This window comes from Bufo bufo, chromosome 6 (genome assembly GCF_905171765.1).
Source record: "Bufo bufo chromosome 6, aBufBuf1.1, whole genome shotgun sequence".
In the NCBI taxonomy this organism is placed as follows: domain Eukaryota; kingdom Metazoa; phylum Chordata; class Amphibia; order Anura; family Bufonidae; genus Bufo; species Bufo bufo.
Genome location: NC_053394.1, coordinates 424,023,405 through 424,045,856, shown reverse-complemented (window position 1 = coordinate 424,045,856; position 22,452 = coordinate 424,023,405). Strand labels below are relative to the sequence as shown.

At 46.2% G+C, this 22,452-nt stretch overlaps 1 protein-coding gene across 2 annotated transcripts in view; it reads left to right on the top strand.

Moving 5' to 3' along the window:
• OGFOD3 (2-oxoglutarate and iron dependent oxygenase domain containing 3) overlaps positions 1 to 22,452 on the top strand; it is a 130,462-nt gene that overhangs the window by 61,356 nt on the left and 46,654 nt on the right. For both annotated transcript variants that reach the window (XM_040437510.1, XM_040437511.1), the window contains exon 8: positions 3,986 to 4,109. In XM_040437510.1, the coding sequence (XP_040293444.1) occupies positions 3,986 to 4,109 (124 nt within the window). The remainder of the gene's footprint in view (positions 1 to 3,985; positions 4,110 to 22,452) is intronic.

Here is a 22,452-nt window from a genome sequence, read left to right as displayed (position 1 = left end):
TCAATATCTCGTCCGGCAAGGTAGAGAAAATGCCACATGGTACACCATAAAGCCAGACAGGAGCAACAGCTACACCATCAGGAAATGGTGCAGGTACTCTACCTATGAAGGGACCAAGGTGGCAGCTTGGTGCCGACTAGAACCAGACAGAGGCAATTCTACGGCAATTGAAAATGGCCTCTATATCTCGCCCGTAGGGAGAAATGTTGCCGCATGGAACACAATAGAGCCCGCCAGGGGTATTAGCTACAGCATCGGAGATGGTGTAGGTACTCTACCTATGAAAGGGAGCAAAAAAGTCTGGGAACAGACAGGAGCAATTGCAACGGCAATTGAAGGCGGCCTGTATATCCCGCCCGGAAGGGAAAAATGGTGCCGCATGGAACACCATAGAGCCAGCCAGAGGTATCGGCTACAGCATCAGGAGATGGTGTAGGTACTCTACCTATGAAAGGAGCAAAGTGGCTGGGAACAGACAGGTGCAATTGCCAAGGCAATTGAAGGCGGCCTGTGTATCTCGCCCGGAAGGGAGAAATAGTGCCGCATGGAACACCATGGAGCCAGCCAGGAGTAATGGCTTCAGCATCTGGAGTAGGTGTAGGTACTCTACCTATGAAAAAGAGCAAGGCGGATGGAAACAGCCATATATAATTGCTTTTCCTTACCAACCAACAGGAGGCGCTTGCCAAGAACAGGGACCCCCTGTTATGAGGTAGAGTGGCGAACACCAGCACCAGGATGGGGACCCGGTGGAAACACTCTCAAATGTGTAGAGCATAGCCCCTGGTATAGGGGAACCAGGAAGGCTTGTCAGGTACAGCCTATGGCAGTGGTGCAGGTACCCCCTTGTTAAGGAGAAGGCGTACGTACCAGAGACACCAAGTAGGTGACTCATTATGCTAAACACGGGGACGGCTGCCTTACCTGTGCGGTTGAATACCTGTGCAGTCAGGGGAGCGCCATCCGAAAATCCACTAGAGGGGATACCAACCCTGGGTAGGAGAGGTTCCTCCGTGCACGTTAGTCTTGACCTCACAGAGGCTTCTGTATGGAGGAAGACCGCCTGATGCTCTGTTCCGAGGGAATCGGTGCAGAGGTGTCCCCCGAGGCAACGGATGGGGTGACGGGAAAGGATTCGTCACCAGCCTCAGGCCTGTCCTGGGGAGGACCCGAGGATGCCGAGGAGGGGTGGAATCCTGTTGAGACCACCCGAGGTTGTACTGTGAGCTACCCCTTGCCGGACCCGGTATCTGAGCATGCCTCATCTGCAGGGAGGACCCTGGGAGGGCATAGGTGGCCGCAATTGGATAGGTAGCGGTCCAGCAACTCCGCCAGGGATTGGGAGAGTCGGACAAGGTTCCCATGGCTTTGACAAAGAGGGAGACCATTCAGAAGGGACCTACACAAAAGGATTTGGTCAGGGGACACAATGGGGTCTGGAAAGAGGTACTGCACACAAGCAGGGACAGGCCGACCGCATGGCAGCCTTCGTAGACAGCGGACGCACGTGAAAAGACGTGGCGATCCGAGGAGAGGCTGGGAGAGGAGACCCTCATAGAGCAGCCAGCAGAGGCTGTCATATCTGGACCCGGATGCCATGTTCCCCAAAGAGGTGCTGCAGCAGCTATAGAGGCTGCAGGAGAAATGAAGCAATTGAGGAGGGGTGGGGGGGGAACGACTTGAGTGATCCCTATGTACAGCATTAGCTGCCTTCACACAGTACATAGGACAATGACCTAAAGGGGGTCTGCAGTTCTTTTAAAACTGAGGATCTATCCACTGGATAGATAACCCACGTTAGACCAGTAAAGGGGGAGGAGATAGCCCCTCCCGAGGGCCGGGCGGGGTCAGAAAAAGCCCGGGAAGCAAGGAGGAGGGGCCGGGAAGATCGCGGCCTAGCAGGCCCAAAAGCCGGGGCCTCGATTTATGAGGCGGCCGGGAATGGAGCGAGGGGGGCGGGACGAATCGCGGCCGACCGAGGGGCCTCCGGACCCACAAAACTAGGTGAGGAGGGTGGGGGGGGGGGAGCGACGCCTGGGGGTGGGCGGAACAGGGCAAACAGAGCACCTGGGAGCCGGGAACGGGCCATGGAAGATGAGGCCTAGTCCCTGCAAAAGCCGGGGACTAAAGTAGCGGGCCAGGAGAAGCGACGCCTGGACTGTGTGGCCAGGGAGGAGAGAAAAAACCAACCAAGGGGGAAGAGAAAGGTGGAGGAAGATGGAAGCTTCCCAGGACCCCCAGCTAAGGTGGATCCCACCCCCCTGGCCACAGGAGGGAACCTAACCCTGGGGCAGGGACAGGGGAATATTACTCACCATCTGATGTCTTCGGGCGCCGCAGGGTCACCCCTTCGGCAGACTCAACACGGGAACCGTGGGAATGCCGGCAAGCCACTGCGGATGCAGTCTGTGGGGACTGGGTGACCGGCGATGGTACAGAAGTACGCGCCCGCAGGGGGGGCAACTAAAGTGGAACACGATGGAGCCCCAGCCTGCAGCAGGTATAACGGTGGAGATCACCGAGACCTGCAGAAGAGAGAAAAATAAATAAATAAATAAACAGCAGGACCTGCAAAAAAGCAGGACAGGTCTGCCTCCTACGGACACTAGACAAAAACTGAATAGCCTTGTGCCTGTGGAGAGGGTATAGCCCAACGGGGAGGAGCCAACACTTTTTGTGTCTAGTGCCTCCTAGTGGTAGTTGGACATATACCCATGGTGCTGTGTCCCCCAATGCCATGCACGAGAAAGATTCAGTCTCACACATGCGCTGTGGGTTCTTACCGTGGCCGCCATATATAATTGGACCAGGAACGCAGCGCTGCCCGGGTAAGCAATTTTTAATAAATACCTATATAAAGTTAAAGTTGGGGGGACATGAAATGAAAAATAAAAAGTTGATAATCCCTTTAAGTGCACACATATAGAGAGGCTAGCAGACTACACAGGCAGTTGGCATTCAGCTCATCTGTTCACACGATGCTGGGATTTCCTGCTCTGAGGGATAAAGATAGAGCTGCTGCGCTCAGTGTCCGGACACAGAGTTATTCATGTGGCTGCTGCTGCAGAAACAGTGAGTGAAGTGCTTCTAAAGGTAACGCTAGTGATTTTGTTTAGGGCTGAGAGTAGCACATTAGATGGGGATTATTTTTTTTTTACTTAACGACCTCTCTTTTCCACTGTGCTTCAAATTGTAGATGTCTGTGAATGCAGCTCTTTCTGTTAAGGTAATTGTAGCAATTATAAGGTGTAATTATCTATTGATTGCCGCACTTCTCGGCCGTGATAAAGAGTTGCCAAGTGCTGGGGATGACTCCTGAAGCATATAATGCATAAGCCCCCACCTAAGCACCTGACTTGCTTGCCTCTTCTTCTTCTTCTTCACATTTGGATCCCTGGACCTTAAAGGGTTTGTCTCCTTAAGGCAACACTGTTTCATGTACCATATTGGGACATATGTAATTTAGGATGGGTCCTTGCTCTGTTGCCCACCATTTAGAAAGAGCTTCTCGCTCTGTTGGACTCAGCTTGCCCATGTATTACATGGTTGGCCATTTCCAGTATTGCAGTGTCCACTGTAGGGGATATGGGAACAACTGGAGGTTTGACATAACACTGTCTAACAGTCCTGGAAGTTCTCATTCTCAGGATCTGGAGGTGGAGCTTACTTGTCTTTTCTTCTGGTTGGGACTTTGAAGGGTCTATTCAGGGGTGGCGGTAGGGACCAACACTTCAGTATTGACAGGGATTTGTGCAGATATCCTAATTTAACCAAGTGGAAGGTTCCCTTTAAACAAGTGTTAGGGGTTGCCTTATGGCTCTTGCCACTGAGTGATGTAGGCTTGGTGTTTCATAAAAAAATTGACAAGAGCGCCCTCTTTAGGATTATTTTCTCGCATTATGATGTTGAGCTCTTCAGAAGACCCCTAAAGGCCAGGAGTCTTGATGGGACTTGGTTAATTGACCTTGTGTCTCTCCATCCCCAGGTCACCTATGGATCTTTTGACTACACGTCCTTGCTCTATTTGTCTGACTACTCCAAAGACTTTGGCGGTGGAAGGTTCATATTCATTGATGAAAAGACGAACAGCACAGTGGAGCCCAGACTCGGTAAGAAGATTAAAAAAAAAATACTAAAAACCTTGATGAGCACCTCACAAGGATTCATTCTTTGTTGTCATTCCTTTAAGAATTGGTAGCACCATCTGGTTTCCTCCATCTCTAATAATGGCAAAATGTTCTTTTCCCTGTCTCAGCCGGAGATGGGATTTTCATGTTTTTTAAGTCTCGGTATGATCCTAAGTTAATGATTAAGGAAGTACTTCACCCAAGAGGAATCGGTGCTCTTGAATTGTTAAAGGCAGGGATGCCCAACCTGTGGCCCTCCAGCTGTCGCAAAACTACAACTCCCAGCATGCCTAGACAGCCTACAGCTATCAGCGTACAGCAGGGCATGATGGGAGTTTTAGTTTTACAACAGCTGGAGGGCCGCAGGTTGAGCATCCCTGGTTAAAGGGAAACTCCAGATAATAAAATGCCTTCTACAGGCTTACATTTATCATCTCTCATTGATAAGGGGGTGATAACATGAAGAAAAGTCCATGTATCACTCCCTCACTGGGGGCTATACAGAGGGAGGAATGATAGCATCAGGCTGTCTTCTTCCTTTCAGCTCTCACCTGCAGCTCCCTCCTCCCCTATACAGACACAGCACCAGGAAGTAATACTATCAATCCTGACTGCACCCCAAATATTGCACCTTGAGCTTTGATCCTGGTATCATTTGAAAGCTAAGATTCTAGATTATGAATACAATCCCTTATGTTCAATTTGCGACAGTCGTATAAAGGGATTTCCTGGGAGTAAAATATTAATGACCTCCTACAGGCTTTGTGATCCAAGACTCAGTGTTACAGCATGGTTTCTATATAATAGCAACTTGTGACCGTTATGTCCATGAGATTTTTTTGGCCCTGGTCATTAGATGTCTCAGACTCCACTCCCTTTGGTATTCTCTTATCCTTAGGTCTCTTGCACACGACCGTATGGCTTTTTCAGTGTTTTGCGCTCCAGTTTTAAACGGATCCGTTTTTCCGTTATTTTGTTTCAGTAGTGTTTCCGCTTCTGTTCCGTTTTTCCGTTTGGTTTCCGTTTTTTTTGCGGATCGCAAACGGAAGCATCACATATACAGTGTACAGTAATTACATAGAAAAATTGGGCTCTGCATATTTTCTGCAAGTTTTCAATAGATGGTCCCGCAAAAACAGAACGGATACGGAATGTGTTTTTTTTTTTTTTTACAGCCCCATTGACTTGATTCGCAGGCAATAATAGGACATGTTCTATCTTTGAACGGAAATACGGAAACAGAATGCATACGGAGTACATTCCGTTTTTTTTTTTTTGCGGACCCATTGAAATTAATGGTTCCGGATCCTGACCGTATACGAAACGGAACGTAAACTGAAAAAATAAACGTTTGTGTGCAAGAGGCCTTACACAGCTTTTCGACAAGAACCAAACCCCACCCAAAATGATCAAAATTTAAAGGAATTTTCCATTATTTTAAAGTAGGGTTGTATTGACCTAAAATTTAAAGGGGTTGTCCGAGTTCAGAGCTGAACCCGAACATACCCTTATTTTCACCCAGGCAGCCCCCCTGAGGCTAGCATCTCATGCTCCGATGCGCTCCCTTGCCCTGCGCTAAATCGCACAGGGAACAGGCTCTTTTGTTTCACTGGCTAGGGCAGCGCTAAACCCCGCCCATCAGTGCCGGTGACGTCACCGGGCTTCCTGGCAGCCCCAAGGAGAGCCCGGTACGGATCTAAAAACAATGCCTTTGACCTGCGCAATTTAGCGCAGGGCAAAGGAGAGCATCGGGGCATGAACTGCTCCCGATGCTCAAGTCAGGGGGGGCTGCCGGGGTGAAAATGGAGGTATGTCCGGGTTCAGCTCTGAACCAGGACAACTTCTTTAAGAATAATAGACATTCATATCTACTTACCTCTCCGATTGTCCGGAATCTTGCTTCATGGTGAGATTCCATGGAGGCGGCAAGTGGTTATGGTGGCTAATCACCGCCGGCCTTGTTGACTTTTAGTTTATAGTGACGTCTTATAGCTTGGCAGCAATTGGCAACCATGGTCATGTGACTTCACCACAAAAGTGTCCAACCAAAGCATGGGGCATTAGAGCGTTTAGTTCATTTTTCTTGCAGTGGCCACTACAGGGCAAATAGGGTATTACATGCCACGCTCCCATCAGTTATGTCATAGATGAATGGATCTTCTATGCTACTCTTCTCTGTGGTCCAGAGTGGTGATAGTGGTGGTAGAAAACCCCTTTAAAAGTTGAAGGAGGGAATGAGGAGCATTGGCACTCCATTAACCCATGCAGAGTTGTAGTATTGGGGGATTTATTCATATGGACTGCAGTGATGGAGCAGGAAGAAGCAGCACCACAACCGTATCGGGAAAATTGCGGTATTCTTAAGGGAGCTGCAGTTAATTACGGTACTCTGGTTCTCTTATTTGATGCCTAGTACTTCACCTTCACTCTGCGTCTGCGATGTTTTCACTCATTTATTACAATTTTCAGTAATGCAATAAGTGTTTTTATAAACACAATTATGTCATAAAGTTCACATTAAATTACTTAGCTTTTTATTAATTAGGCCAATTTTTTTAAATTATAGCAGCCGCCATCGAGAGCGGCCATGTAAGCCATGCCTTTGTTCCATACATCCCGGCTTCAGCTGTTTTGTAAACTCCCCCCCCTATCCCCCAGAATTGAGGACCTGAACATTAATAGAGCCGAATGAAACCTTTTTTTTTATATTAACCCTTTCCGTACGGTTCCTCTGCTAAAGCACTGACGGATGGTCACCCGCCTCATAAACCGTTCCTCCAGCAGCTGATGGAATTGAGTTTATCGGAGTCCTTCTGGTCCGTTCAATATGACCTTCTTTGCAAAAGGAAATACCTGCAGGGACGGGGGTGTTAATTCAATAGGGCTTCTCCAGGCTTGTTCAAATTTCCTCATTATGTTGAATGGGTACATGGTGAGTGTAATGAAACAGGTGCAGTGACAGTCTTTTAATGTCTGGTAGTTCAGAAATTCTGATAGTCCAGCACTTTACACTTATGGGCACCTTCATGCAATTTTGAAAAAAGCATAAAAAGTCATATTTGTGTCAGCAGAGCCTGAGACACACACAAATCCCACAAGATGTAAAAGTCCAACATGGACTCAGGCAGAGTCCATACATGTCACTTATGTGTGGCACTTGCGGAACACTTATCATGTCTCATTGATAAGGGGGTGATAACATGAAGACAAATTCATGTATCACTCCCTCACTGGGGGCTGTACAGAGGGAGGAATGATGGCATCATCTTCCTTTCTACTTCCACCTGCAGCTCCCTCCTCCCCTATGCAGACGCAGCACCAGGAAGTAAAACTATTAGGCCCCTTTCACACGGGCGAGATTTCCGCGCGGATGCAATGCGTGAGGTGAACGCATTGCACCCGCACTGAATCCGGACCCATTCATTTCTATGGGGCTGTGCACATGAGCGGTGATTTTCACGCATCACTTGTGCGTTGCGTGAAAATCGCAGCATGCTCCTCTTTGTGCGTTTTTCACGTAACGCAGGCCCCATAGAAATGAATGGGGTTGCGTGAAAATCGCAAGCATCTTCAAGCAAGTGCGGATGCGGTGCGATTTTCACACACGGTTGCTAGGAGACGATCGGGGATGGAGACCCGATCATTATTATTTTCCCTTATAAAATGGTTATAAGGGGAAATAATAGCATTCTGAATACAGAATGCATAGTACAATAGGGCTGGAGGGGTTAAAAAAATAACAATAATAATTTAACTCACCTTAATCCACTTGTTCGCGCAGCCGGCATCTCTTCTGTCTTCTTTTGTGAAGAATAGGACCTTTGATGACGTCACTACGTTCATCACATGGTCCGTCACATGATCCATCACCATAGTGATGGATCATGTGACGGACCATGTCATGAGCGTAGTGACGTCATCAAAGGTCCTATTCCTCACAGAAGAAGACAGAAGAGATGCCGGCTGCGCGAACAAGTGGATTAAGGTGAGTTAAATTATTATTATTATTTTTTAACCCCTCCAGCCCTATTGTACTATGCATTCTGTATTCAGAATGCTATTATTTCCCCTTATAACCATGTTATAAGGGAAAATAATACAATCTACACTACAACTAACCCAAACCTGAACTTCTGTGAAGAAGTTCGGGTCTGGGTACCACAGTCAGTTTTTTATCACGCGCGTGCAAAACGCATTGCACCCGCGCGATAAAAACTGAACATCGGAACGCAATCGAGTAGTCAAAACGGACTGCAATTGCGTTTCTACTCGCGCGGGTTTGCCGCAATGCACCGGGACGCATCCGGACCTTATCCGGACACGCTCGTGTGAAAGGGGCCTTAATCCTGACTTTAAGTGAGTGCTGGACTCCAAACATAGCACCTTGAGCTTCCATCGTGGTATCGTTTTAAAGCTAAGATTCTAGATTATGAATACAATATCTTCTGTTATAGTTGTGACAGCCATATAAGGTTACAGCAATGTGTAAAAGAGCTCCCTGGAAGTAAAAGCAGAGTACCATACACTATATAGCGTCTGTGCTATATAGTGTATTCGCTTGAATGGTACTGAGCTGCTCCTAGGCCATGTGACTGATGAACATGGCGTCTCAAGCTGCAGAAGAGGCTACAGTGCCACATTGATTAAACCCTTAACACCTTAATGACCGGGCTATTTTGCACCTTCGTGACCAGGCTTATTTTTGAAAATCTGACATGTATTACTTTATGTGGTAATAACTTTGAAACACTTTTACTTATCCAAGCTATTCTGAGATTGTTTTCTAGTGACACATTGTATTTCATTGTATTAAGTCATAAATTTGAGTCAATATATTTCACCTTTATTTATGAAAAAAATCCCAAGTTTACTAAACATTTTAAAAAATTTGCAATTATTAAAATTTCTATTTCTCTGCTTTTAAAACAGAAAGTGATACCTCATAAAATATTTATTACTTAACATTCCCCATATGTCTACTTTATGTTGACATCATTTTGGAAATGTCATTTTATTTTTTTGGGACGTTAGAAGGTTTAGAATTTTAGAAGCAATTCTTAAAATGTTTAAGAAAATTTCCAAACCCACTTTTTAAGGACCAGTTCAGGTCTTACATAGTAGAAACCCCCCATAAATGATCCCATTTCGGAAACTACACCCCTTAAGTTGCTCAAAACTGATTTTACAAACTTTGTTAACCCTTTAGGTATTCCACAAGAGTTAAAGGAAAAAGGAGATAAAATTGCAAAACTTCACTTTTTTGGCAGATTTTCCATTTTAATCAATTTTTTTCTTTAACACATCGAGGGCTAACAGCCAAACAAAACTCAATATTTATTACCCTGATTGTGCGGTTTACAGAAACACCCCACATGTGGTGGTAAACTGCTGTATGGGCGCATGGCAGGGCGCAGAAGAAAAGGAGCGCCGTATGGTTTTTGGAAGGCAGATTTTGCTGGACTGGTTTTTAGACACCATGTCCCATTTGAAGACCCCCAGATGCACCCTACAGTAGAAACAATCAAAAAGTGACCCCATTTTGGAAACTATGGGATAAGGTGACAGTTTTATTGGTACTATTTTGGGGTACATATGATTTTTAATCGCTCTATATTATGTTTTTTGTGAGGCAAGGTAACCAAAGAATGGATGTTTTTTGCACCATTTTAATTTTTCGTTTTTTACAATGTTCATCTGACAGGTTAGATCATGTGCTACTTTTATAGAGCAGGTTGTTACAGATGCGATGATATCAAATATGTCTACTTTGATTGTTTCAGTTTTACATAATAAAGCTTTTTTTTTATTTTATTGTGTTTTTGTGTCTCCATTTTCTGAACGCCATATTTTTTTGAAATCTTTTTGCTGATCGTCTTGTGCAGGGGCTCTTTTTTTCAGGAAGAGTTGACATTTTTATTGGTACCATTTTTGGATACATATGATTTTTTTGATCATTCATTATTACACTTTTTGGGGCAAGGTGACCCAAAAATTGGTAATTTCGGCACAGTTTAAATGTATTTATTTTTACGGCGTTCACCTGAGGGGTTAGATATTTTGATAGAGCAGGTCGTTACGGACGTGGCAATACCTAATATGTAAACTTTTTCTTATTTATTTAGGTTTTACACAATAATAGCATTTTTGAAACAAAAAAAATATTGTTTTAGTGTCTCCATAATCTGAGAGCCATAGCTTTTTTCTTTTTTGGCCGATTGTCTTAGGTAGGGTCTCATTTTTTGCGGGATGAGGTGACACTTTTTTGACTTAGACCCACTTAGTTCTTGAAGATCCAGTGGGTCTGATGGCTCTACAATACACTGCAGTACACTGTATAGTGTACTGCAGTGTATTTTCATTCACAGTAAGCCTGATCAGACTCCTGCCTCTGGCAGGACCCTGTCAGGATTACATACCATGGCAAGCCTGGATACCTGTGTAAGGTAGCGGGACGCTGCCACAGCAGAGCAGCGGCCCGATGGCAGGGGGAAGGAGGGAGCTCCCTCCCTCTGTTATGATCAATAGGGACGCTGCCACAGCAGCGCAGTGCCCGATGGGGGAGGGAGCTTTCTTACTGTTAACCCCTGCCATACAGCGGTCTGGCATGGAAGGGGGTTAAATGGCCGACATCAGTGCCAGCACCGATGTCGGCCGTTACAGTAGATTGTCAGCTGTATGTTACAGCTGACAATCTACTACCGCTCGGCCATTCTGGAACATTGTGGGGGTGGGGTGTCCCGCTCCCCCATCCTTAAAGATTGTGGGGGCGGAGAGGGGTGGGGGGTCCCGCTTGGCCATCCTGATTGCACAGCGCAGCCCCGATCTCCTCAACACTCACTGAGGAGATCGGAACTGCACTGATGAAGGCTGCGATTGGTCAGTCAAATCTGACTGACCAATCGCAGCAATTCAAAGGCAGGGACCAGGCTGATTGGTCCCCTGCCGGGTGCCCGGACAGCTCTGCTGTCCGTGACACCCGTTTACATGCCGGTGTCACCGCAAGTGTACTTGCGGTGACACTTTGATCTCATGACGTACTGTGTACGTCAAGATGCGGTAACTAACACCACATCATGATGTACACATGACGTCATTGGTCATTAAGGGGTTAAGTAGCAGGCTTATTCTTTGCGTGACAAGATGCATTTTTTAACAGCACCATTTAATTTACCATTTCTGTTACTGGAAAACAGGAAAAAAATTCTTTGTGGGGTTAAATAAAATAAATAAAGAATAAAAAAACACAATTCCACCAAGGTTTTTCGGGTTTCGACATCACGGATTTCACGGTACGCTAAAAACGACACGACATTCTTATTCTGCAGCTCAATACGAATCCAGAAATACCAAACTTGTCTACGTTTTTTTTTTTTTTACTACTTTGAAAAAAGCAAACTTTTCTTTGCATCGCCATTTTCTGACAGCCATAACTTTTTTATATTTTGGTTTACAGAGCTGTGTGAGGGCTTGTTTTTGGCACAATGAACTGTAGTGTTTATTGGTACAGTTTTTTGCGGTACATATGACTTTTTGATCACCGTTATTCTATTTTTTTTTGGGGGGGGGGGAGGTGACAAAAAAATGGTGAATTGTGTGTTTTTCTTTTTTTTTCCTGGTACGGCATTCAATGGACAGGAATTAGTTTTAAATGTTTTAATAGGGCAGACATGGGGAAAGGGGGGTAATTTAGACTTTTAATATTTAACATTTTTTTTTGTTTTTTCCTTTTTTTTTCACATATATATATATATTTTTAGCTATTAGCCCCCTTAGAGGGCTAGAACCTGGGATCTTTTGATCCCCTCTCCTATTCACCCTCATAGATCTCTATTAGGGTGAATAGGCTTTCTACAGTTTCCATTCTGAGCTTCGTGCATAGCTCAGTATGGAGAAAGCCATGGCAGAGGCCTGGATCGCTTCAGCAGTGTCCTGGTTGCCATGGCAACAAATCGGAGCCCCGCGATTTTGCTACTGGGCTCTGATCAGAAGGCAGAGGGAGGGTTGGGCCCGGCAGCTATCTGACATTGATGGCATATCCTAGCAGTATGCCACCATTTTTTGAGGTGAGACAGCCCCTTTCATTGAGCTGGTATTTCCCATGTTTCCAGGAGGAAATCCTCCTTTGTACTACAATCCTCCGAGCTCTAATCATTTCACCTATAGGAACAGACCTGATGGTTTGTGTACAAGGATGACTATGGACACTGGCTTTTAATGGAAGAAACAATGGATATGTTCGGCGCATGCGCTGGGAACTTTTTCTAAAACGTACAGTGTAAGCGCAGCCTAAATTTTATCAATGTTTAGGATTAATAATCCACTGGAATTTGAGAAGTATTGCAGTCTTACCCCAGCCATGCTGTCCCGCCCTCACCGGTGCTGTTAATTGAACGAGTCCTAATCTATAGAAATTTCAATCATCAACAGCGAAAATTACTGTGTAAAATGCAGATTTTTATGTAATTATAATTACACAGATTTAATATCGGGTTTACATTTCCTTGTCTTGTAAGAAGGATCCCCACCGCCAAATAAAGGAAGGCGGCAGGTATGAGGTTTGTACTAGGAGGAACACACATATAATATGACTTATGAATGTAATGTGATACGTGCTATTTACTCTGCGGTTTCATAGAAAGCAGCTCATCGACATGTAATTAATACCATTCAATACGGCAACGCCAGATAACATACGTCATGGTTGCGGAACAGAGCTGCCAACAACAAATGTGGAAAACTGCAATAGTAGAGTCACTTTATAAATATGTTACATTACTTCTCTTGTATTGATCCTGAATTATACTCCAGAGCTGCACTCACTATTCTGCTGGTGCAGTCACTGTGTACATACATTACATTACTTATCCTGTACTGATCCTGAGTTACATCCTGTATTATACTCCAGAGCTGCACTCACTATTCTGCTGGTGGAGTCACTGTGTACATACATTACATTACTTATCCTGTACTGATCCTGAGTTACATCCTGTATTATACTCCAGAGCTGCACTCACTATTCTGCTGGTGCACTCCCTGTATATTACATTACTTATCCTGTACTGATCCTGAGTTATATCCTGTATTATACTCCAGAGCTGCACTTACTATACTGCTGGTGCAGTCACTGTGTACATACAATACATTACTTATCCTGTACTGATCCTGAGTTACATCCTGTATTATACTCCAGAGCTGCACTCACTATTCTGCTGGTGCACTCCCTGTATATTACATTACTTATCCTGTACTGATCCTGAGTTACATCCTGTATTATACTCCAGAGCTGCACTCACTATTCTGCTGGTGCAGTCACTGTGTACATACATTACATTACTTATCCTGTACTGAACCTGAGTTACATCCTGTATTATACTCCAGAGCTGCACTCACTATTCTGCTGGTGGAGTCACTGTGTACATACATTACATTACTTATCCTGTACTGATCCTAAGTTACATCCTGTATTATACTCCAGAGCTGCACTCACTATTCTGTTGGTAGTCACTGTGTACATACATTACATTACTTATCCTGTACTGATCCTGAGTTACATCCTGTATTATACTCCAGAGCTGCACTCACTATTCTGCTGGTGCAGTCACTGTGTACATACATTACATTACTTATCCTGTACTGAACCTGAGTTACATCCTGTATTATACTCCAGAGCTGCACTCACTATTCTGTTGGTAGTCACTGTGTACATACATTACATTACTTATCCTGTACTGAACCTGAGTTACATCCTGTATTATACTACAGAGCTGCACTCACTATTCTGCTGGTGGAGTCACTGTCACATACATTACATTACTTATCCTGTACTGATCCTGAGTTACATCCTGTATTATACTCCACAGCTGCACTCACTATTCTGCTGGTGGAGTCACTGTGTACATACATTACATTACTTATTCTGTACTGATCCTGAGTTACATCCTGTATTATACTCCAGAGCTGCACTCACTATTCTGCTGGTGCAGTCACTGTCTACATACATTATTTATCCTGTACTGATCCTGCACTGATCCTGAGTTACATCCTGTATTATACTCCAGAGCTGCACTCACTATTCTGCTGGTGGAGTCACTGTGTACATACATTACATTACTTATCCTGTACTGAACCTGAGTTACATCCTGTATTATACTACAGAGCTGCACTCACTATTCTGCTGGTGGAGTCACTGTGTACATACTAGGGCTGCAACGAGTACTCAGTTAAATCAGGTAATTCGACACAAAAAAATCCTCGATGCAAATTTTTTGCATCGAGGATTCGTTTGTGTCACGTGACCACGGAGCGGGAGTGAGGCGCTTGCTATTACTCCCGCTCCGTGGTCTCCCGCTGGCCTGCCATGCGCTCATAATAATCACCTTTCAGCGGGGGGGGCCTCTGGGCACTCCACAGCACGTCCATGTTCCCGCGCTGCACTGACCTCCTAACGTACGCACGTCGTGACCTGATGCGCTGTGTGACATCAGGCCTAGACCAGCGCCGAACGATGGAGTGTCGGCAGCGCTCGTGCTGGAAACGTAAGTTGGTGAAACCGAGGGGGTGGGGCCGCGACTAAGGCTGGGCGCCCGGGGTGCACAGCGTCATAGCTACCAATAGCGCTGTGTACTCTGGGTGTCAGGAGAAGGGCAGGCTGGGCTTTCACGGACCGTGCATCCGTGGTTTAACTGAAGTGTGGCCCGGCCTTAGGGGAGAGGTGGCCCGAGGGGAGCAGAGACTATGACAAAAGGGGGAGAGAGACGATGGCACAAGGGGGATAGATGATGGCACAAGGGGGAGTGGAGCTGATGGCATTGAGTGGGGAGAGCTGATGGGTCTGGGGTGGGGGAGAGCTGATGGGTCTGGGGTGGGGGAGAGCTGATGGCTCTGGGGTGGGGGAGAGCTGATGGCTCTGGGGTGGGGGAGAGCTGATGGCTCTGGGGTGGGGGAGAGCTGATGGCTCTGGGGTGGGGGAAAACTGATGGCACTGGGGTGTGGGAGAGCTGATGGCACTGGGGTGGGGGAGAGCTGATGGCTCTGGGGTGGGGGAAAACTGATGGCACTGGGGTGTGGGAGAGCTGATGGCTCTGGGGTGGGGGAGAGCTGATGGCACTGGGGTGTGGGAGAGCCGATGGCTCTGGGGTGGGGGAAAGCTGATGGCTCTGGGGTGGGGGAAAACTGATGGCACTGGGGTGTGGGAGAGCCGATGGCACTGGGGTGGGGGAGAGCCGATGGCTCTGGGGTGGGGGAAAGCTGATGGCTCTGGGGTGGGGGAAAACTGATGGCACTGGGGTGTGGGAGAGCTGATGGCACTGGGGTGGGGGAGAGCTGAAGGCACTGGGGTGGGGGAGAGCTGATGGCACTGGGGTGGGGGAGAGCTGAAGGCACTGGGGTTGGGGAGAGCTGAAGGCACTGGGGTGGGGGAGAGCTGATGGCACTGGGGTGGGGGAGAGCTGAAGGCACTGGGGTGGGGGAGAGCTGATGGCACTGGGTGGGGGAGTGAAGCTGATGGCACTGGGGTGGGGGAGAGCTGATGGCACTGGGGGGAATGGAGCTGATGGCACTGGGGGGAACGAAGGGTGTTGGGGACTGATGGCAGGGGGAATGATGAGTTTTTATAAAGGAAAACAGTCTATTAATTAATTTTTTCTTATTAGAGTACATGATTAATCGTAAAAATTATCAGTAGAATACTCGATTGCTAAAATAATCGTTAGCTGCAGCCCTAGTACATACATTACGTTACATCCTGTATTATACTCCAGAGCTGCACTCACTATTCTGCTGGTGCAGTCACAGTGTACATACATTACATTACTTATCCTGTACTGATCCTGAGTTACATCCTGTATTATACTCCAGAGCTGCACTCACTATTCTGCTGGTGGAGTCACTGTGTACATACATTACATTACTTATCCTGTACTGATCCTGAGTTACATCCTGTACTATACTCCAGAGCTGCACTCACTATTCTGCTGGTGCAGTCACTGTGTACATACATTACATTACTTATCCTGTACTGATCCTGAGTTACATCCTGTATTATTCTCCAGAGCTGCACTCACTATTCTGCTGGTGGAGTCACTGTGTACATACATTACATTACTTATCCTGTACTGAACCTGAGTTACATCCTGTATTATACTCCAGAGCTGTACTCACTATTCTGCTGGTGGAGTCACTGTGTACATACATTACATTACTTATCCTGTACTGATCCTGAGTTACATCCTGTATTATACTCCAGAGCTGCACTCACTATTCTGCTGGTGCAGTCACTGGCCCAGATTCAAGAAGCACTTGCGCGGGAACAAGTGTGATTTGCGCCGCGCAAGTACTGATTTGCTCCTATGCAAATTTGCGGCTGATTCTGTAAACCAGTTAAGCCTGAAATGCGGCCATTTTCCCGCGCACGCAGCCTAGCTGTTCCTGCGCAATTTTGCGCGGGGTGTAAGTTGCGCCTTCATGGAATTCCCTCAGCGAATATGCAAATTAGGTACTGCCGATGATTCAGAAACATGCGCGTGTGATGCGCATCTTGCGCTGGAAGCGTGCAAGCTTTTTTCCCTGGGCAAACTTGCTCCTGTTAAAAGCAGGGGCAAGTTAGCAAAAGATGGCCAAATGTCATCTGAAGGAGCGCGCAACTTCAGCAGCACCTAGACAGACGATCTGAACAAGCAGAGCACCCACATTTTCGGGACCTCACATCTCTGCACCAACATGCCAGGGGCAGCTATGGTTCTTGATATTCTATTGACTGAGCCGACTCGTAGGAGGGCACGGGAGAGGATTTACAGAGGGCGCTACAACCTTTTTCAGATGACTGAGGCCTCATGCACACGACCGTTGTGTACATCCGCGGCCGTTGTTCCGTTTTCTGTTTTTTTTTGCGGACCCATTGACTTTCAATGGGTCCGTGGAAAAATCGGAAAATGCACCGTTTGGCTTCCGCGTCCGTGATCCGTTTTTCCAGTCCGTGAAAAAAATATGACCTGTCCTATTTTTTTCACGGACAACGGTTCACGGACCCATTCAAGTCAATGGGTCCGTGAAAAATCACGGATGCACACAAGATACTCATCCGCGTCCGTGATCCGTGTCCGTGATCCGTGTCCGTTTTTCCTATCATTTTCAATGGAAACTTGACTTAGTTTTTTTTTTCACTTTTCATGTCCGTGGATCCTCCAAAAATCAAGGAAGACCCACGGAAGAAAAAACGGTCACGGATCACGGAACAACGGAAATCCGTTTTGTGGACCGCAAAAAAAAACGGTCGTGTGCATGAAGCCTGATACTGAGGTGTATCGCATGTTTCGCTTTAGCCCTGAAGTCATCCTTGAGTTGGTAACAATCCTGCAGGATGACATCAGCAGCCCGACCCAAATCCAAATCCCAAATCCTGAGCATATAGAAAAATAATAAAAAAATCATATTGTGTTGTGCAAAAAAATGTCGACATAAAATTATTTTTTTGTTTTTTTCTTTGGGCCAAGGGTGCCCCGGCTCTGGCTCCTCAATCTCCGTGGTGCGGAGGAGGCATGAGGTGGGGATGGAGGGGTGGGGGGAGGAGGGGGGGGGAGGAAAAAGCAGGATGAAATTCAGCAAAGAACCTGCGCAAGTCTGCTCCTATTTATTTGCTCAGTGCAAGCTGCTGAGCAGGATTTGCCCTGAAATTATGCTAGCAAACCTCTGCTGAGCCGAAAATTCCTCATTTACATAGGGGCACACCCACTTTGACTTGCACGGCCTTGCGCCCTCAGCTTTGCCTTAAACAGGAGCAAATTAAATGAACAAACGATTCCTGAATCAGGTGGCAATTTGGCAAAATTGCTCCAGCGCAGAGAAATTCAGCTGAGCGGCTGAGGTGTAAGTAATGGGCAAATCTACCTGAATCTGGGCCACTGTGTACATACATTACATTACTTATCCTGTATTGTTCCTAAGTTACATCCTGTATTATACTGCAGAGCTGCACTCACTATTCTGCTGGTAGGGTCACTGTGTACATACATTACATTACTTATCCTGTACTGATCCTGAGTTACATCCTGTATTATACTCCAGAGCTGCACTCACTATTCTGCTGGTGGAGTCACTGTGTACATACATTACATTACGTATCCTGTACCGATCCTGAGTTACATCCTGCATTATACTCCAGAGCTGCACTCACTATTCTGCTGGTGCAGTCACTGTGTACATACATTACATTACTTATCCTGTACTGTTCCTAAGTTACATCCTGTATTATACTCCAGAGCTGCACTCACTATTCTGCTGGTAGGGTCACTGTGTACATACATTACATTACTTACCCTGCACTGATCCTGAGTTACATCCTGTATTATACTCCAGAGCTGCACTCACTATTCTGCTGGTGTAGTCACTGTGTACATACATTACATTACTTATCCTGTACTGATCCTAAGTTACATCCTGTATTATACTCCAGAGCTGCACTCACTATTCTGCTGGTGCAGTCACTGTGTACATACATTACATTACTTATCCTGTACTGATCCTGAGTTACATCCTGTATTATACTCCAGAGCTGCACTCACTATTCTGCTGGTGTAGTCACTGTGTACATACATTACATTACTTATCCTGTACTGATCCTGAGTTACATCCTGTATTATACTCCGGAGCTGCTGACAGACAGCTTTTTGACTGTTTCCAGAAGCAACCAGCAGAACTGTGAACGCAGCTCTTGTCTACACTCTAGTAACGTGATGTGAATGGGATTTTTTGAAAGCAGTAACGTGCACTGACTGGTTCCCCAGACTCTTGGTCCTGGGGCCAAAATGAAACATGTTTCTCTCAGTGTAAAAGAAGGTCGGTCTGACAGGCTCCAAGTATTTTAGCCAGTCAGGGCATCCCATGGCACGTAGACCATGCTGTGACTTGGACAACCACTTTTCCTTTGCAAGGTCCCCTGAAGGCTCTCGAGACTGAGAGTAAGTGGAGTTACCAGATGCTATAGAACGAGAGCCACTCTTTGCTGATAGTCTGAACTCTGTCTTATGGGGGTCAGATTGGTAAACCCCCTGTTTATTAGCTATACAGGCAATTTCATAATTGGTTGACTGAACCACATGGGCGTCTTCCTTATATTGTAAACTTTTGACATTTTTCTTCGCTTTTGACAATCCCTTATTGTTTAAAGGGTCCCCTTACAGTAAGCTAATTACAGGGTGCTCCCCCTTTTGGGTCTCTAAGGGATCGTCTGTAATCAATGGTGAACCCTGGCAGCAAATGTTCAGTTTCCCTGTAGTGCCTCCACAGGTGAAATGAAGTATTACACAGTACTCATTGAAATCAGTGAAGCATTGATTTGCTGGGTCCTCCAAGGCGAGAGACGCTTTGTAGCCACTGTGGCTGATCGATGAGACTCCTATTTGGAGTGTTCAAACCAAACATCCCTCTTTACATAGATTTAGTTACTAAATCAACTTTTATTACCTTCATTCCTGATGTGTCTGCAAAGCGAAAAGCCTTTGGCAAGTGATAAGGGCATCTCAGTAACAGAGGAACACACTTGGCTATTTTCGGAAGAATCACACCTCTCGTCCTGGACGGGATGATAGTCATTTCTCCTGACTTTGTGTGTCCCAGAGCTCATTTTTGTGCTAAGATCTCCAGATCCGACGCTTCAGCTCTTAAACTCTCTTTTTCTCTGATATGGAGCTGAGCTGCAATACCAGATGCAACCCATCAGTAGGGGGGTGCTGTTTTTGGAAAGCAAGCAGCCATTCTTCTAATCCTGGTAACCTCTTTAAAGGGGTTGTTCAGCCTTATGGTATTTTTTATATTTTTTTACTAGCTACAGGACCGCCTTGGACCTAGTAAAAAATCATATTCACCTGCTTCCCGACGCCTAGTTCCGGCGCCATGGCTCCATCGGTGATCTGCAAGTTCGCGACCTGTAAACTTTTGGAAGGGGTCATGTGAGCGGCTGTAGCCAGTGACTGGCCTGGGGGAGATGTGTCCCAAAGTGGCATCTCACCGCTGGGTCATGTGCTACTTGGGAACACGTCACTGCTGAGGCCAGTCATTGGCTGCAGCGGATCAGCCCATGGACCAAACCAGAGCAGAGTGTCGGGAAACAGGTGAGTATGATTTTTTTCACCAGGAGCAACACTCTGGGATTAGCTAAAAACAGCCATAAGGCTGGACAACCCCTCTAAGGTGGCCATACACAGTCAGGCTCCATTCACATGTCCGTGGTGTGTTGCGGACCCGTAAATTGCGGATCCGCCACACACCCGCCCGGCACCCCTATAGAAATGCCTATTCTTGTCCGCAAGCTGCGGACAAGAATAGGACATGTTCTATCTTTTGAGGAGCTGCGGACCTGAAGATCGGGGCCGCGCTCCGCAAATGCGGATGCTGACAGCACACTGTGTGCTGTCCGCATCCATTCTGTCCCCATAGAAAATGAATGGGTCCGCACCCGTTCCGCAAAATTGCGGAACGGATGCGGACCCATTTGCGGTCGTGTGAATGGAGCCTTAGTCACAACTCTGATAACTGTACTATGTCTTTAGTGAACCCTGCACCTGTGTGTGACTCCACCAGCAGAATAGTGAATGCAGCTCTGCAGTATAATGCAGGATGTAACTCAGGATAAGTAATGTATGTACGCAGTGACTGCACCAGCAGCAGAATAGTGAGTGCAGCTCTGGAGTATAATACAGGAAGGAACTCAGGATGAGTACAGGATATGTAATGTATGTACACAGTGACTGTACCAGCATAATAGTGAGTGCAGCTCTGGGGTGTAATACAGGATGTAACTCAGGATCAGTACAGGATATGTAATGTATGTACACAGTGACCCTACCAGCAGAATAGTGAGTGCAGCTCTGGAGTATAATACAGGATGTAACTCAGGATCAGTACAGGATAAGTAATGTAATGTATGTACACACTGACTGCACCAGCAGAATAGTGAGTGCAGCTCTGGAGTATAATACAGGATGTAACTCAGGATCAGTACAGGATAAGTAATGTATGTACATAGTGACTGCACCAGCAGAATAGTGAGTGCAGCTCTGGAGTATAATACAGGATGTAACTCAGGGTCAGTACAGGATAAGTAATGTAATGTATGTACACAGTGACTGCACCAGCAGAATAGTGAGTGCAGCTCTGGAGTATAATATAGGATGTACCTCAGGATCAGTACAGGATAAGTAATGTAATGTATGTACACAGTGACTGCACCAGCAGAATATTGAATGCTGCTCTGGGGTATAATACAGGATGAGCAGGGCAGATTTGTATCCACTAGAAGCAAAGCTTAAAGCTTCTTACTGCATGCAGAGACTTTGGGAACTTCCATTTGTTTGCTAAAATCGGAATACTTCTTTAAATGTTAATTCAGGGCTTCAGAATACTTCCCTCCTTGCTTGTAGGTTTCCTTCAAGTTTAATTGACTCATTATATTGCATAGCCAATTGCTGCATCTTGTGTATGATCTATGGGAATAAAGCCACTCCATCCTTCATGGTGGTTATATTTCGCTGGCAGGAATCCGCAGTTGTTTCCCCTCCGTCCATTCCTGGGCACTTGGCAGTGTCGCGTATTGACGTCTGTTCCCTGTGCAGCGCAGCCTTGGCGGGTACATAGAGTCCTGCTCTGTCTCCTCCACATCTCTCTATCGCAGACGTAATTGTCATTTCAGAAAAGTTACAGGTCCTGCAGGCTGGAGGAGCTCCCATTAGACTGCAGACAGTCGTAATTCACGGCTCGTTGCCCCAGTCAGCCATTATCATGGCGGTAAAAAAACGAAAGGTTGTTCTCTGCTGTCATTTTGTTAAATTGAAATGTAGGGTCAGGTGTCTTACACCGGTATATGTCTGCAGACATCTTGCTGCCTGAGCCTCGTAAAAGGCTTAATGTAACACGTCCTGGTACATTGTACAAGAAAAAACACTTTCATGGAGTATTCTGTCTGCCCCATTAGGGAGTTAATAGACTCCCTTCTCCTCCGATCAGTGGCCCCCTCTATTAATCGCCTCTGTATTTTGAACGAATGCAGTTTCATTCCCACTGCTGGAAAAGCGGTCCAGACTGCACCGCTTGAGAAAATAGTAGGAATTAAATTATACCTTTTTCACCATTACATCCTATTTTCAATCTCTTAATGCATTCTGAAGGTCCTAAAACGCGTGAGGTGTATGATTTGCATAAATAAAGTTGGTACGCCCAGAAACGGTTCTTGAAGGCAATCGTGATCAGCTACAGAATGATGTCTTGCTTACCTCCAGGCTGAGACTGCACGTACCAAAAGGTGCTGGAAACGCGCAAGCGTCTCCTGAACTTC